Below are 18,677 nucleotides of genomic sequence, written 5' to 3' on the forward strand. Positions count from 1 at the left end.
ATAAAAACCTGGGACCTTTTCTCCTGCTTGGCTTTAAACCTGTTCTCCTACTTGGCTTTGTATCTATCAACCGGTGCCTGGCTCAAAAAGCCACTGTTTTCCCAAGACCAAAAAGGACTCCAGGTCTCCAGTTATTTGCTATGTGCTTGTAGGACATCCAACTTTATAGTACTTTCCTCATTAGCATGACTAAACATTATACACCACATTTTTTTTTTTTAATCTGCTCTGCTAGACAATTGGTGAGAACCATTTTTTATCCCACTTTTATCTACTTTAACAACCACTACAAGGCCAGGAATTCTGGGCTGCTTCTTTAGTTACACAAAAGTCATTCTGCAAGGTCACATGTCTTCAAGTCTTTCGAGCGACCTAGGGAGGTCAGAAAATTTCAAGGTTTTTTTGAAAAACTCATGTTCATTAATACTGTCTTTTTTTAATTCAGAATATACATATAATCTAGGATTTTCTGAGCCTCCATACTCTTGCAGAAGCAGCAAGTCCATTCAAGATTCAAATGTACTTTCATTATTCCCCAAATAGATTTTACCCCAAGAGAGTAATCAATCAAAATGCCCTGGGAGGAAAAAAATGTCCTCGAGATCTGACTCAGCCCTTACTTCTGAATAATTGCATTGTGAAAGAACTTAACTAAAACACAAAAATGCAGATGTTCTACAAGATAATACTAAGATTAGATAATTTTTACAAATTACATGATGCAGCTCGTGTCATACAGCAAATTCCAGCTACTAAAAAATTAATTTTAAATGACACTTGACAAACATTTTCTTGGGAGTTCCCATCGTGGCTCAGCAGAAGCGAATCTGACTAGTATCTGTGAGGATGCAGGTTCCATCCCTGGCCTTGCTCAGTGGGTTAAGGATCTGGCATTGCCACAAACTGCAGCATAGGTCACAGATGCAGCTCAGATCCGGCATTGCCCACGGCTGTGGTATAGGTCTCAGCTGCAGTTCTGATTTGATCCCCTAGCCTGGGAACTTCCGTATGCTGCAGGGGCAGCTGTAGAAATAAATAAATAAATAGTAAAATTTTTTAAATAAAATATTATCAGAAATCCAAAAGACAGATGTCCAATGTTTTATGTGTCTATTGAGTATCGCCTCATCCAAAAATATAAACACATCTAACAATACTCACTAGAAAGGAGGAGGTACCATTCCAAGTGGTTTATTTTGAGATGTCTTTGAATGTAACATCACATATCTGAATGGCAAGAGCTGAAAAAGCTATTTATGTGGAACAGAGACTCGCCCATGACAATACCTTGGTTTTGTTGTATCTTGTGTGCAAAAGTAGTAACTGCAAGCGGATCTTCTCTTTTTTATTATCCTCCATCGGCTGATGTAACATTTGTTCTCCTCTTTGTAGAACTTCCTCAATCTGGGCTCTCTCTTCATCCATCTGAACATTTAAAAGATAAAAATTACTCAAAAGAAAAATGTATGGGGTCCCTTAACATGAGTGCCCAAGTAGGAGAACCAACCAAGTAACGTATAAGTCACCCTATGTTTATCTGAATGATAAAAACAAAAATTTATGTTTTACTCAAAATACTTCATACAGGGAGTTCCTGTTGTGGCTCAGTGGTTAATGAATCTGACTAGCAACCATGAGGTTGCCAATTCAACTCCTGCCCTTGCTCAGTGGGTTAAGGATCCAGCATTGCCATAAGCTGTGGGTGTAGGTCGCAGACGCGACTCGGATCCTGAGTTGAGGTGGCTACAGCTCTGATTAGACCCCTAGCCTGAGAACCTCCATATACCGCAGGAGCGGTCCTAGAAAAGGCAAAAAGACAAAAAACAAACAAACAAACACTTCATATATGAAGTTAAAATAGCTCACAAAGAATGCTAGTTTAGGAGTTCTGTGATGCTGTGGGGTAAAGATCAGGCATTGTCATTGCAGCAGCTTGGGTCACAACTATGGTGGAGGTTTGGTCCCTGGACTGGGAACGTCCACATGCTGAGGGTGCACCCCCCAAAAAAAAGAATGATAGTTTAACAGAAGATAAGAAGCACTAAGACAACACCATCTTTAGTAAGAAAATCTATTTTTTAAGCATTATGTAAGTCATGTGACAAATATTACATTGACACTCATCAGAAAAATCATATTTAAATCTGTTCTATAATTTTTGGCAGATATTTATGTAAACATCATTAACTAAAAATATAATTACCAGAAAAGAAAAATGAGAAGACCATGATTATGAAAATCTTGAACCAACCTTTTCATCTTCATCACTGGTTTCCAAGCGTTTTTCCGTAACTTTTAACATATTTTCTATGTCATGTTCTAATTTTTCCAAGTCAGAGTAGGGCCCACCAGCTTCAAATGCTTCAGTGGTGACCAGACATTGGTATGATAATGGCTCCTGGCCAATCAGCAACTATGGAAAGAAAGATGTTCTTTGAGAAGGTATTCTTAACTTGACTTTTCCACCATCAGTCAGCGTCAAGAAAGGGACTAGCATTTATTTGAATTGACTTTAACTTCATTCCTTCACACAGCACTAATTTTGCCAACTTGGGCCTCTCTGATTACCCATGTTCTCCAAACTCCAGCTAGGGAGGTGAAATAGTGTGCAAACGACGGTGGCTGCCTAGGGTACTGCGAGGAGGATTCTGAGACCACAGATGAACACAGCAGGAAACAGTGCCATGATCCAGAAGCCATCCCTGCCATGGCCACAGAGAGGAAGAAAGGCCACCACCTAGCACTGGGATCCCAAAGAATGACTTCCAGTTTACCTTCCCCAGTAGAATGTCCCATGGATTTTTATACCCAAACTTCCAAAAAAAAAAAAAAGGTCTTTCTCAAAGCAGTACATTCAGACACAATATAGCTCTATAGAAAAACTTTATATATATGTACCTAAAATCAATGTAACAACTTTAATAAAACTAAATGCAGGAAAATAACATGTAGTGTTGGCTGAGCATCCGGAAACTAGCATTCTCACAGTCTGGTTATCAATGTATAAACTGGCATAAACTTACAATAGGACTCTGGAAAATCTACTTAATAGCATTTATATGTTTCACAACAACTTTCACAATAATTTCAAGTAATTCCAAGAAGTGATCCTAAGATCATTAAGAAATAAGCAAAAAGAGATGCATAAAAGAATTAAGAAATGAGCAAAAAGAGATGCATAAAAGAATTTTAACAATACAGTAGTTATAAAAGCACAATAAAAGTGGAAAATTGAAAAGTATAACAGATCCTATAATTGAATACTCCATGGCTATTAAATACCTTGCCAAAGAAGAATATAAAAAATGATGTAAAAATGTTGATATTTTAATATCACATACATATGAGTAAGTACAGACATGTATGCCAAAATGTTGAGAAATCATTTATGGGAACAATGATACTTTTCTTTATACTTTCTTTCACTCCATCTTTTATGTCTCCTTCATTACCCTTTCACATTTGTAGGAGACATCTCCCATAGATCTACTGAGAAGAGTAAGTGAGCTTAGGTGAGAAGGTAAGGACATAGGGTCAAGGGTAGGAAGAGAACAGTTAAAGCAAGAGTTTTAATTTCTTTAAATTGCAGATAACCCAAGTATATTCATAGCCTATGAAAGATAGTTGGCCTATTATATCAGATATTTCAAAGCAAAGTTAGAAAATATTTACCTCTGACAAAAAGAGGATTCTTCCTCCATAGTTATCAATATTTATATATACATATATATATATATATATATATATATATATATGAGAAAAGTAGGTTTTTTGTTGTTGTTGTTGCTTTTGTTTTGGTTTTTTTTTTTTTTGGTCTTTTTGCCTTTTCTAGGGCCGAGCCCCCAGCATATGGAGGTTCCCAGGCTAGGGGTCTAATTGGAGCTGTAGCCACCAGCCTACGCCAGAGCCACAGTAATGCAGGATCCGAACCGCATCTGCGACCTACACCACAGCTCAGGACAACACCCGATCCTTAACCCACTGAGCGAGGCGGAGGATGGAACCTGCAACCTCATGGTTCCTAGTCAGATTCATTAGCCACTGAGCCTCGACGGGAACTCCAAAAAAAGTAATTTTATATAAAAATATAATTACTTACTTTGGCACTTTTGATGTGTTGAGAGACCTTTTCAAAGTTTCTATTCAATTCTGCTAATTTTGGTTCTACGAGCTCCCTGCTTGAGCCTCCACGTGCATTCATCAAAACTACAGCTTGGTCACGAACATTTTCTACTTGGAGGTTGGCATCATCCAGCTCAGAGAGTAAACGCTAATCATAAGAAAATACAAAATTATCACAAGGGAAAAATCAAAACCAAACATGGGTGCAATTTGAACTCGGAGGTAAAGGTAGTTTAAATGAATGTCTGAGCTTCCTAGAAGAGATGTCTGCCATCAGATGGAATAAGAGCTGTTCGCATATTAAGACTCAGTCAGGTTAGATTACCTGACTTTGGATAAAACTTTATTTTATAATTGAATAGTCTACAAGATGTAGTGTATCATTTCTTCAACCACTTTATTCTAAGAGGTGTGAAGCTTCTTGAGGCTGAATAAAAGAATACGTGGCAAGGAGTAGTCTGTGATGTCTTTTTCCCCCTAGAAAATCTATTTACCACCATCCCCCTTTCCTTGGCGAAGGTAAACTGATTTGGAAAATTCATGGACTACTATAGTTGAGTTTTTAAATAAAACGTGCAACGACAGCACGCAGCTTCCTTAAGCTAATTTCATAACTGTCATTACATTCATTGTCAGGGCTAAAAAAGCAATGCAAACACCTTCCTTCATTTCTACTTCATTGATAAGTTTCTGAAGAGTGTTGGAATTCTCTCAAGAGTACAGGTGTAAGCAGATTTTGAATCAAGTCTTAAAAATAAGCTCACTAACCTGTATGCATCTATAAATTCTACAGATAGTTTCCTGATGATTTACAAGAATGAATGACCTAGCAATGCTCTCAATTAGCTAGTGCATGGAGTCCAATCCACTGTTTTGAAGAATTTGTGCTTACTTTACTTGTTACGGTGGCGAAAAGAAAATAAGCAGTTTGAAAAGTACTTTCTAAATCAGTGTTTATAGATAGAAAACAGGAGACTATCAGCTTAACTAATGGAATTTTTAGAATGTGTTCCCTTGCATCTAAATCTGATTGTAATGAAAAAACAAACAAAAAAAAACCCAAAAAAACAAAACAGCCATTGCTTGTTTTAAACTTCATTGCTTGTGTAGTGATTCTTGAAATTTTCTTCAAGAAAAATCAAGTAGAAAGAAATAAACACTTTGTAAATAAGGTTTGGCTTCCATGAAAAATTGTTTAAAGGTTATGTTAAAAGGATTTAATAAATTCACTAAATGGGTAATCATGGAAATGTAGAAAAGGAAACTACCTCATTCTTAGAAGGTTTTGTAGAAGCAAAACTAAACACTGTATAATGACTTTGTTATATATGAACCACCTGGTGTGAAAGCTCTCTATATCTGTAACGTCTAAAGGATCTGGAATAATCATATCTTGTGGCCACAGACATATTCTTTATTGTCTGCAATAAATTATGTACTATTTCTGTCATCAATAAACACCTTGAAAAAAAACTCCTTCAATGATGTCTGCAAAATGTTGAGAAAGTGCATTTGTAACCTAGTATTACTGCACTTGAATCCATACCTGAGATGACAGGGGGTTCAAAGGAACGACCGGTAGGGGGCTAAGTGGCATAGAGAAAAGATTCCCAAAGAGGAATTCTTAGCTAGGTTTGATCTTCAACTTTGAAACTAACTGTGGAAACACAGGAATGAATAAGGGGTACTCTCGTCACTTTTCTGAGACTCTGTAGCCCCTGGGACAATGATTTCTTTTTGCTTAACACCACTGAGGTCAGGGTATCAAGAGGCTGAGCCAAGTGAAAAAGTCTGCCAGACTATGCTTCTCAAATAGTGCACTATTCTTTTCATACAGCTGATTTGATTCCTCTGAAAAGATGAGTCAGTAGACAATACGCAGCAAGAACTGAAGGCCAAATACTCATTCTAAAGTCAGTTTTGCTTCAATTTCCTATGTCGCCACCAAATTCTGCAAGTTATTAAAAAAATAACTAAGAACGACCTCAGGCTATTAACTAATGACCCAGCATTTAACTACCTTATATGACAAAATGGAGATGTATATATTTAAATTTTTATAGATTATTAAGTTACAAGGGAAACAGTTTCTTTACAATCTCATTATTTGGTGTTTTTAAATGCTAATTCTTGGAGTTCCCGTCGTGGCGCAATGGTTAACAAATCCAACTAGGAACCATGAGGTTGAGGGTTTGGTCTCTGCCCTTGCTCAGTGGGTTAAGGATCTGGCATTGCTGTGAGCTGTGGGGTAGGTTGCAGACAGGGCTTGGATCCCACATTGCTCTGGCGTAGGCCCCGGCTACAGCTCCGATTCGACCCCTAGCCTGGGCTACAACTATGCCACGTTGCTCTGGCATAGGCCCCGCCGGCTACAGCTCCGATTGGACCCCTAGCCTGGGAACCTCCACATGCCACGGGAGCGACCCTAGAAAAGGCAAAAAGACCAAAAATAAATAAATAAATAAAATAAAATAAAACAAAATAAGATGCTAATTCTTACCTAAAAAGAATGGAGCAAAAATGAAAGGATGACCAAAAAACAAACAAAAAAAGACTCATTCAGTTTAGCCCACCAACATAAAAGCTAATGAATCTACCACATGGGAAGTACGTATGCACAAGGAATTTGGAGCATTCCATAAGAGAAAGACCACAGCAAAACCCTCCATTCCCAGAAGTGTTGCTGGTCCTCTCCGTCTGCTACCTTCACAATTTCTTCCCGTTTATTCGCTGGTTTTTTTTCAATCTCATCCAAGAGAGCTTCAGCCTGATAAAGCCAAGTGCTTATGTGAGCGACATTTCCATCAAATATTTCCAACTGGTTTTGATGGTTCTAGAAAGAAATAAACAAAATGCTGAAACAATCACACGAAATATTTAAGGTAGTCACCTTAGAAGACATTTCAAAGACCTTCAAAGAACTTCTGTCTTTTAAGAATTTCGACCTTTCTGCCAAGCTCTTCCCCAGTGAAGAAATCTCATTCCTAAAACTGCACAGCTGTGGTTCAGCACTTTTTAATTTTAATTTAGCCCTCAATACAAAAAAAAAGTTGAAGAAGAATAAAAGGTGAAAGTTTCTTTTTTAACTTCATTTTGTTTTAATCCCTGTTCTTCATTGTTATATTACAAATAATCTCATTTGCCCCACCTTGATCATATTTGTTAAAAAGTCATTTAAGGGAGTAAAAACACAAAATCATGATTCAAAGATGGTTGAATAAGATTACTGCTTGCTCAAGAGACTGCAACACTTAAGAGGCAGGGCCCATATCTTTTCACCTCAGTATCATCAGCAATTAATGTTACACATGGCACAAACCTCAGTGATATTTCCTGAAGCAAGATACAACAACAGAGAGAGTGAAAAAAATTGAAAATAGATGCAAATGGTTAAGCCAACTAAAACTGGGCAAAAATGCTTGGGCTAAGGCAAGAATTTAGAATTTGATCAAAAAATTTGGGGAAGCCTTATGATGAAACTAACTACTCTTAGGGACTATATCTTATAAGATGAAGGAAACCAGAAAAAAATTAGAAAAGTTGAAGAACAAATTATTAATCTATAATATGGACAGGTCACTGAAAAAAGAAAATGAGAACAATAAATGACCTGAAAAAGTTTTGACGGTGGTCTGAATTCTACGTAAAAAGAATTGATAAACTCCTGAGTTATTCACCTGGATGAAGCAGGTAAACTGAATGGACTCATGACATTATTTGAAAGAAGAATTTAGAAGGTACAGACTGGCGAAGACAGAAGTGAGGGCCATGAGAAAGTAGAATAAAGCTAGTTGTAACAAAAATAAATATATAAAATATTTAATGAACATCATCTATGAGCCAAGAATTTCACATTTGTTATTCCACATTTAACAGCTCTATTTAGATATGTTCTCTTAACTCCACTTTACATGTAGAGAAATTAAAGCTTAGTGACATTAAGTAATTACCCAAGGCTATGAAGATACTAAATCATGGATGGACTCTGAAAATGAATCTGACAAATAAAGGCATAAATCCATCAACTTCAATGTGTGACACATTCTGATTGATTTCATTAAATATTCAAACACAAAATAATTTATTTCTCTCCATTACCCAGTAATCCTATGAATTTGGAGAAAGTCCTATCTCAGACATGTCAGCACAAATGATAATTTATAGATGAGAACTCTCTTTAAGGAAGAGGATGGTAAGGTTGCCACATATTCATTTTTAGTGTAAGAGGGACAGAAAACCACTAGGAAATTAAATGGTCACATTTCTGTGAAATGCTAGTTAACTGTGTAGTAGGACAACCAAAGACAACAACATGTAACATTTACTTACCGATTACCATAATCATCATAATAATACCTAAAATTGGTACAGTTATATTAGAGCCCTACATGTGTTACATCATAAAAACACAAAAACTGTATGAAGTGGAAATTATAATAATGCCCATTTTATATGTGAAAAAACTGAGACCCAAAAACCATTTAGTAACTTGACCAACATCATCCGGTTAGTAGTCACAATTTTAACTTAGGCCATCAGATGCCAGAACTTGTGCCTTTAACTAGTACAACGATAATATTAGAACATACAGAAAATATTATGTATATAACTATATATACAAAATATTATATATATAACTATATATGAAATAGTATGAAATAATAGTATGAAAATTATATACATATAATAATAGTACGAAAATTATATATAATATCAAGTCATCAAATGTAGCAAATAAGGTACATTTACTAAGATATTAAAGGAGATATTCTATGTATATCACACATGGTTTATTACTAAATAGAGACATTTTGAACTCTTTCCAGTTATCTATCTTTTCAAAGGAAAAGATAAAATGTAGTCTCCTGAAATTAATTCACAAGCAAAAAAATTAGTATGACACACAGAAAATAGGATTTGGAATTCTAATCAAAGCCATATTCTTTTTTTTTAGGGCCATACCTGAGGCTTATGGCGGTTTCCAGGCTAGGGGTCGAATTGAAGCTGTAGCTGTCGGCCTACACCACAGCCACAGCAACACTGGATCCAAGTGGCATCTGTGACCTACACCACAGCTAACAGTAATGCTAGATCCTTAACCCACTCATGGAGGCCAGGGATCGAACCTACATCCTCACAGATGCTAGTCAGATTCGCTTCTGCTGAGCTACGATGGGAACTCCAAAGCTATATTCATTTTTACATAATCAAAGAAGATTTCACATCTCCTGAAACATACCATCAAGGTGTTGCACCAGTCCTCCGTCCAGGTACGAACTCGGCTCCACCCAGCGTTCAGGACACAGAGCTTCTCTTCCAAAACAGGCTCACTGCCCTCGATCAGGTTCTGGAGAGCAGCGCTACTCTCCGTGATGGAATTTAAATCAGCTTTTCTCTTTTCCAGATCCTTCAGGATATTCTAGAAGGTAAAAATTGCAAGACCCACTTGATCTTTCAAAACACTGCAAAAGTTTATACAAGCTTCATTTTTAAAAGAACTTTTCTGGGGGGTGTTCCCGTCGTGGCGCAGTGGTAAACAAATCCGACTAGGAACCATGAGGTTGCTAGGAACCATGAGGTTGCGGGTTCGATCCCTGCCCTTGCTCAGTGGGTTAACGATCCGGCGTTGCCATGAGCTGTGGTGTAGATTGCAGGCGCGGCTCGGATCCTGCGTTGCTGTGGTTCTGGCGTAGGCTGGTGGCTACAGCTCCGATTGGACCCCTAGCCTGGGAACCTCCATATGCCGCATGAGCGGCCCAAGAAATGGCAGAAAGACAAAAAAACAAAAAACAAAAAACAAAAAACAAAAAAAATAAATAAAAGAACTTTTCTTCCACATATACATGAGTCCCTAGGTAGCTTACCTAGGTCAAAGATTCACTAAATTCCATAACTTATTCGATGATGAGAGTTCTTAAGTTTCTAATCAAAATTAAAATATGCAATTACACAAATGCCAAAAAAGGTAACAAATTTAGACACAGAAAGGTAATTATTTCATTTATTTTCAGTATAAATGCCACCTGTTACATACCAATACCAATTAACTTCATCATGACTCCGGATGTAAAGAATCAAATTTCATTTTCACTAAGTACAAGCTGGCGAAGCAGGACTATCCCAGAACTCAAAATTCTAAAATTTGATTTATCTCCTTGACTACTACAGGAAACTACTTATGTGTTCTGTATTTGCAAGGACTACATCCTGTAACTAGGTAGCTGAACATAGAAACTGTTTATAAGCATTACGAAAAAATATTTCATCTTAAGTAAATCAGAGGAGAAGAGCTAGGTTTTGGCATACTGTCATAATATGTAAAGCTAATAGTCTGAATGGTATTATGATAACTTTATAATAAGTTTGACCAGGAAAAGTGTGCGGTTAGAGAATTATGGACAGAATGTTGGGTTCCAATTACAACTACAAAGTTCTTTCAATCAAAAAGTAACATGTACATATCTTCCCTACTGCTGTTGCAGCCTTTTAGAATATTCAAATAATTCTTTCCAAGGAGCTTAAGCCTATATTTAATCTCACATCATTAAATCACATTTTGAAAGGCATAAAAATTGCAAATCCACAAGTGACTCAAGGTATAAAGACTCATTCAGCCATATCAATTACTGATATATTTACAAAGATACAGAAATATTTCCTGTAAATGTTCTCCAGCAGGGAGAGGGAAAAAAAAAACCCACAAAATACCTACAGCTATGATCTTTTTTTTTTTTTTTTTTTTTTTTTTTTGTCTTTTTGCTATTTCTTGGGCTGCTCCTATGGCATATGGAGGTTCCCAGGCTAGGGGTCGAATCGGAGCTGTAGCCACCAGCCTACGCCAGAGCCACAGCAACGGGGGATCCGAGCCGCGTCTGCAACCTACACCATAGCTCACGGCAACGCCGGATCCTTAACCCACTGAGCAAGGGCAGGGATCGAACCCACAACCTTATGGTTCCTAGTCGGATTCGTTAACCACTGCGCCACGACGGGAACTCCCAGCTATGATCTTTGCAGTTAATAACTTTCTGCATTCCTTCAATTGCTATGTATTAATGGACTAGAGCATTTTTTAGGAACTCTAAGAAATAATGAACTACAAGTAATTAAATTTAAACAGTATCACACTCCCTATGCTAAAAGATTTTATTGTAAGGAACATGACCACATTGAAAATAATGGTTTTTAACCTATTGCATAAAAACACTATTTAAGTTCCAGAATGAAAAAGCTACTTAAATCTTGCATTGAGGAGTTCCCATCGTGGCTCAGTGGTTAACGAATCCGACTAGGAACCATGAGGTTGCGGGTTCAATCCCTGGCCTTGCTCAGTGGATTAAGGATCTGGCGTTGCCGTGAGCTGTGGTGTAGGTTGCAGATGTGGCTCAGATCCTGCATTGCTGTGGCTCTGGTGTAGGCTGGCAGCTACAGCTCCGATTAGACCCCTAGGAACCTCCATATGCCACGGGAGCGACCCTAGAGACGGCAAAAGGACAGGGAAAAAGAAAAAAAAAAAATTTTGCATTGAAAACAATTTTATATAATTTTAAAGCATGAATACATTAAAATGTTGTGAAATATGCATGTATCTTAAATCTGAAAACAGCATTGAGAAAAGGGGTGATTATATTACATACTGATATTTCATTTGGTTTACTCTAGTGAAGAGAATGTGCTGTGAACTCATGATTTGTGTATACCATCTTCATTATTTCAAATCTGAAATAAGATTAAATGGGAATTTAAGAGGGAATAGTCCAGGAGAAACAAATTTATCATTATTTACTGTCTTTACCTTAAAAAACAATGAGAATGAACTGGAAAACTAATTGAATTTATGCAAGTATACAAAGACGGATGATTAAAAATTAAATGTACAAAAAAATAAGTATCTTCTATGTTCCAGCTATAAGAAGTTAGTTTAAAAAGTATACATTTTACATACCAATAAAATAAAATAAATACATAAGAATAAGTTTTTTTTCACATATGCATGATGCTTACTGGAAAAAAAAAAAAAAAAAAAAACAAAACCCAAAGCAATGTAAGGGAATTCTGGGGGGAAATGAAACATTCAATATTACTAAGAAGACTTAATATAACAAAGATGTCAATTCCCCTCAAAACAAATTTATAAATTTAAAGCAATTAAAATCAAAATTTCTAACAGATTTTTTTTTTTTTGAGAAGTTGAGAGTAATAATTCTAAAGTTCACATGAGCACATACAAAAGAAGCAGCATACAGACAGGGGATCCTGTTGTTAACTACATGTTAAAATACATTATAAAGCCACATAGTTAATCAATTGAAGAACATTTCAGAGGATCAGGTCAATGAAGCTGAAAACAAAGCAAAGTAATAGGCAAAAAGAATATATGAATTTATAGCATGTCAAATCAGTGGGGAAAGGATAAACAGTGCTCAATAAACAGTGCTGAGATTACCAGTAAACTATTTGGGAAAAAAGGTTAGAGCCTTGCTGCATGATATACACCACACTAAATTCCAGAAGGATTAAAGCATTAAAGGTAAAAAGACGAAACTATAAAAGAGCAAGAAGAAAATATAAGTAAATAATTACATAACTTTGGAGTAGAGTTGGCCTTTCTAAGCACTAAAGGCAGAATAGTTAAGAAAAAAAAAGCATTTTATTCTTTTAAAAAATGCATAATAACATTTTAACTTTTTTTTTTTTTTAAAGACATACTAGAACAGAAAGGAAGATATAGTGGGGAAAAACCTGCACCAATACCCAACATGCTAAGCATTAATAATTGAAAAAGATAAAGAGTTCTAAATTAAAAGACCAAACTGGTGATAGAAACTACGAATGACCTATAAACTAATGGAAAATGTTCTTATTAAGTACCCAAAACATGATATTTGCCTTCCACTGTCAAAAATGTAGTTTAAACAAGCAAGTAGAAATGTGTACAACATTTCTGAGGACGATTTCATAATAAGCATAAGATGTTAAAATGGATATATCCCTTAACCCCCCCCCCTTTTTTTTTTTGTCTTTTTAGGGCCACACCCGTGCATATGGAAGCTTCCAGACTTAGGGTTGAATCGGAGCTGTAGTCAGCCTATGCCACAGCCACAGCAACTTGGGATCTGAGCAGCATCTGCAACCTGCACTGAGGCTCACAGCAACGCAGGAGCCTTAACCCACTGAATGGGGCCAGAGATTGAACCCACATGCTCATGGATACTGGTTGGGTTCATTACCTCTGAACCACAACAGGAACTCCCAATACCAATATTTTTAAAAGTTAAGACTTTATCCTCAGGAAATAATTACAAATGTATGGTACCAATAAGCTACAATAGTGAAAACTGGTAATAATTTAAATGGACCTGAATGGAGAAATGGGACAAAAAAAATAAAATAAGCAATAAAATACTATTCTTATCTCCAATATGTGATACAAAAATACTTGTCGGTAAAGGAAAGAAAAGATATAAAGCTTTTAAAAAGGTCATGAAACAGTAGATACAATGTCATTCTTTAAAAAATATATATTTGTAACAGCATGTGCCTATTAAAAAAAACCTGAAATAACAGGGTATTCCTTGATTATAGATGATTTTAGTTCTTGTCTATTTCGTATTACACTATGAAAATGTTGTTCAATTAGCTTATCTGACCTATGGTACTAATAAGAAAATAATGGCTTTCAAAGAGTATTATACAAAGAAGACAGCATTTCCCCGAAAAACTTAAATTTAACAAAAATAAAATGTGGTGACTTTGATTGGCATGCATCCACTATAACCCATGAATTCCAGTGTTTTTTCATTTCCTTCATACTCCCTTTTTACTTCATACAGCCTATGGCAATTTTACTTTTCATGAGCTGTATTCCAAACTGAGAACATTCTCTCAAAGGACTAGTAACTTGACTTTCTTCCAATAGTTATTTCCACAGAGCATTCAAATTAAAGAGTTGTATCACACTATGACCTCAGGGCACCTGCTTTTCACACCCCATAAGTCAGTACCTGTAGAGAATGTCAAAAACTGATACCTGTGGCTTTATAGATAAAGTTCTGTCACAGTATTGATCATTTATTTTCAGCTCTTATCTCTAGCATACATGCCTCCTTCTCAGAAAAGAAATTCAGGAAAAGAGAATGCCTTGGTAAAAGGGGAAAAAAAGAAAAGCTACTTTTGTATTTCATTCCTTTCTTTGTCCACCTCAAAAGAGAGAACTGGCAAATCACCTCTCCAATCTGTGTGATTTCAAAGTAACTATAGGGCTAGAGAAAATGCTTGGATCTTTCATTGATTTTTTTTGAAAATTCTGTTTCAACGCTCGCTATTTATTTATTTATTCTTGTTGCTTTTTCTGGGGGCGCAGGTGCCAGCCAATGCCAGAGCCACAGCAACGAGGGATCCAAGCTGCCTCTACAACCTACACCACAGCTCATGGCAACGCAGGATCCTTAACCCACTGGACGAGGCCAGGGATCGAACCTGCAACCTCATGGATGCTAGTCGGATTCGTTAACCACTGAGCCGCGACGGGAACTCCCTCTAAAGCTCTTTATACCAGTTAGTTTTGTAATAGAAAGATTAGTTACTGGTACAAAAGTTACCATAGAAGAATTAGTAAATAAATTCAGCACGGTACTTTATGAAGAATGAACACTCAGAAAATGTCACTGACTTTGAAAGTGATAATAATCACGTTTTCAAGTACCACATACACATAATGACTACAAAGGCCTTGCTGATGAGCCATGAGTTTAACTCTTTCAGAATCAAGATAAAAATACCTTCTGAAGGTGGCTGTTTTTAAAATATTCTTCAGGGAGTTCCCATCGTGGCAGAGTGGGAATGAATCTGACTAGCATCTATGAGGACGCAGGTTTGATCCCTGGCCTTGCTCAGTGGGTTAAGGATCCGGCATTGTGGTGACCTGTGGTGTAGGTTGCAGCCGTGGCTTGGATCTGGCATTGCTGTGGTTATGGTGTAGGCCAGTGGCTACAGTGCCAATTCGACCCCTAGCCTGGGAACCTCCATCTGCCATGGGTGTGGCCCTAAGAAGCAAAAAATAAAATAAAATAAAATAAAACAAAAATATTCTTCATCTTTTTTCTAAGGACAGAGATGTGGGAAAAATAATGGAAAAAAGAAAAGACTATCAAATGGAGAGAAATGACATCTACCCAGATTTCCTGGATCAAAATGCCACAAACTACACGGGCACCACATTGGTGGTTCGCCTTCATTACAACTTACTTTAGCCCAAGAAATTTCTGTATCCAAGTCACCAAGCAAACTTTCTAAAGTGGATTTCTGCACCAATTCAGTTTCAGTAACAGAAAGCCATTCAGAGAGGGAAGCAGTCTCTTTCTTCACTTTCCGAGCTAATTGTGATGCTCTTTCCAGATCCTGTTTTCCCTCTGTCACCTAAAAAAAAGAGTGAGAGAGATGACCATGAGTGGGAATGAATCAGAACATTAACTAACGATCCAAAGGGATTCATATTTAACACCCAAGACATAGCCAACCTTTATCTCTGGCACCTAAGATCACTCCATTCTTGCATTTCTGCAGTGGGACAATATACTGCAGTGGTTAAGTGTCAGCAACCCTAGGGGTTTTCATCTTAGCTCTGCCACTTACTTCCTAAGTGACCTTGGTGGAGGTATAGCCCTCAAAAGGTTGTTTTGAGTTGTTTTTTGTTTGTTTGTTTTTTGTTGTTGTTGTTTTTGCTTTTTAGGGCCACATCCGCAGCACATGGAGGTTCCCAGGCTAGGGGTCGAATTGGAGCTACAACTGCAGGCCTACTCTACAGTCACAGCAACACCAGATCCAAGCCACATCTGCGACCTGCACCACAGCTCAGGACAACGCCAGACCCTTTAACCCACTGAGCGGGGCCAGGGATCAAATCGGCGTCATCATGGATACTAGTCAGGTTTGTTTCTGCTGAGTCACAATGGGAACTCCCTGTTACAAGTGTTCAATGAGAGAAATACATACACACAGGGCTTGACCCAGTCCTGTAGCAAAGTTGAGGAATCAATAAATAGTATCTCTTATCATTTTGATGCCTTAAAATCTTCTTAATGACGGATTCTGTTTAAAAAACACACACTCCGAGTTCCTGTCGTGGCGCAGTGGTTAATGAATCCTACTAGGAACCATGAGGTTGCCAGTTCGATCCCTGGTCTTGCTCAGTGGATTAAGGATCCGGCCTTGCCGAGAGCTGTGGTGTAGGTTGCAGACACGGCTCGGATCCCACGTTGCTGTGGCTGTGGCGTAGGCCGGTGGCTACGGCTCCGATTAGACCCCTAGCCTGGGAAATTCCATATGCCGCAGGAGCGGCCCAAGAAATGGCAAAAAGCAAATAAATAATAAAAAACACACACTGAACCATATTTTATCAATGTGAGGGGGGAAATAGCAAGATTGTTTTATAATCATATGTTTCACAATTAACCACCTAACATAATATAGTAAATGCCTGTGCAATATAAATGTTTATTATTATTTTGTTCTTACTATTGTTGACAGAAAGCAAAATGAACTGAACTGACACTTATCAGGCTCTTAATGCAGCGCTCACATCGTGCTAAGGACTCTTACACATGTTATACAATAGAACCCTGTGACAGGCACTAACCTTTCCATTTAAGAGAACAGGGCAGTGAAGCTTAAAAAGGTTAAGGCTATGAACAGGATGGCACGACCATCAGATGGAGCCTGGTCAGGCTGACCCTTGGCATTACATGATGATACTCTCAAACCAAAGTCATTCACAACCTAATGCAGGGTTGACACTTTAAAGGATGTCTCGATACATACAGAAAGACATTCTTCCTTTCATGTGCGCATACACATAGATGATAACATTACTTAAGAGTGGAAAGTTATGCACAGGACGAAATTTTCTTTCTTTTTTTCTTTTCGGTCTTTTTGCCTTTTCTAGAGCCGCTCCCGCGGCATATGGAGTTTCCCAGGCTAGGGGTCTAATTGGAGCTTGTAGCCGCCGGCCTACGCCAGAGCCACAGCAACGCGGGATCTGAGCCGCGTCTACAACCTACACCACAGCTCACAGCAACACCGGATCTTTAACCCACTGAGCAAGGCCAGGGATCAAACATGCAACCTCATGGTTCCTAGTAGGATTCATTAACCACTGAGCCATGATGGGAACTCCAAAATTTTCTTATATGCTATAAAATTTCTTAGATATAAAGACCAAATTTTCTTAATAAGTACCATAGGATTACATTTCTTTTTTATTGATCTCATAGGTTCAGTTTTACTCTTCTATGCCTCAAGGATTGATTATTATTAAATTCCTTTTCATTTTTTATTTTTTAATAAGATATTTTATTTAACCCTATATATCCAAAATATTATCATTTCAACCAATAATCAACATGAAAAATTACTGAGATGTTCTGTGCTTTTTTTAAAATGATTTTTATTTTTTTCCATTATAGCTGGTTTACAATGTTCTGTCAAATTTATTACTGTATAGCAAAGTTACCCAGTCACACATACATATGTATATATGCGTTTTTGTGTGTGTATGTCTTTTTAAGGATGCACCCACGGCATAGGGAGGTTCCCAGGCTAGAGGCTGAATTGGAGCTGTAGCCATTGGCCTACGCCACAGCCATAGCAATGCAGGATCTGAGCCGCGTCTATGACCTAAACTACAGCCTACCACAACGCCAGATCCTTAACCTACTGAGTGAAGCCAGGGATTGAACCTGCGTCCTCATGGATACTAGTCAGATTCGTTTCCACTGAGCCATGACAGAAACTCTTAAATTCCTTTTCAAAACTGCAAAAATTTTTTCTATGGAAGTTAATTAAAATTCATGACTCTGATAGCACCTCAATGCAGACTTTAGGAGACAAATACTTGAATTCTATTAAAAGATGTTATGTATTCAAATGATACTTAACCTGACTTTGATATGCCCAGGCAGCTACACAACAATCAAAATACTTAACGCTACCAAGAATTTGCGTATACTAGGAAGAAAATAATTTACAGTTCAACTTATAACAATTTACACTCTTCTCAGCCTAATCAATACATTTTAAGATGTTCTGCATATTGAATTAGGTAATACCAAGTTGTAAATCTTTTACCTAATCATTTATCCTTTCTCCTTCTTGAATATATAACCATTTGCTCTCAACAGGATCATTCCCACTAGGTATGAAAAATACTTAAGTGTGTATCTGTTTCTCTCTCTCTCTCTCTCTGTCTCACACAGACACACACACACACACACACACACATTTCCTACTTTGGCCTCATCTCCGCTAATGACTGTCCTCTCTCCTACCTTTCCCATACAAATTCTCAAAACCATTTCTCATCTCACATACACACTTTAAGCCATGACATCTGGCTTCTATCTCCCTCACTTCTCAGAAATTTTCTTTGCAAACTTCAGTAATGACCCCAATGGCAACAGATCTAATGGACATTTTTAAGTGGATGTCATATTTACTTTTCAATAAATTCAAAACAGGTGTCTACCCTCTTTGTCAAAACACCCTCTTCTTTGGCTTCC

General features: G+C 37.4%; 1 protein-coding gene across 16 annotated transcripts in view; it reads right to left on the bottom strand.

Moving 5' to 3' along the window:
• Positions 1-18,677, bottom strand: part of UTRN (utrophin) — a 535,632-nt gene that overhangs the window by 303,784 nt on the left and 213,171 nt on the right. For all 16 annotated transcript variants that reach the window (XM_085024297.1, XM_085024293.1, XM_085024287.1 and 13 more), the window contains 6 exons: positions 15,370-15,540; positions 9,362-9,541; positions 6,827-6,955; positions 4,100-4,270; positions 2,252-2,413; positions 1,288-1,425 (listed from right to left, as the gene is read on the bottom strand). In XM_085024297.1, coding sequence (XP_084880423.1) covers positions 1,288-1,425; positions 2,252-2,413; positions 4,100-4,270; positions 6,827-6,955; positions 9,362-9,541; positions 15,370-15,540 — 951 coding nt within the window. The remainder of the gene's footprint in view (positions 1-1,287; positions 1,426-2,251; positions 2,414-4,099; positions 4,271-6,826; positions 6,956-9,361; positions 9,542-15,369; positions 15,541-18,677) is intronic.

This window comes from Sus scrofa, chromosome 1, assembly GCF_054392235.1.
Source record: "Sus scrofa isolate SSC_HxYL_T2T_F1_AM1 chromosome 1, Sscrofa_HxYL_maternal_Yorkshire_Landrace_v2.0, whole genome shotgun sequence".
Classification (NCBI taxonomy): domain Eukaryota; kingdom Metazoa; phylum Chordata; class Mammalia; order Artiodactyla; family Suidae; genus Sus; species Sus scrofa.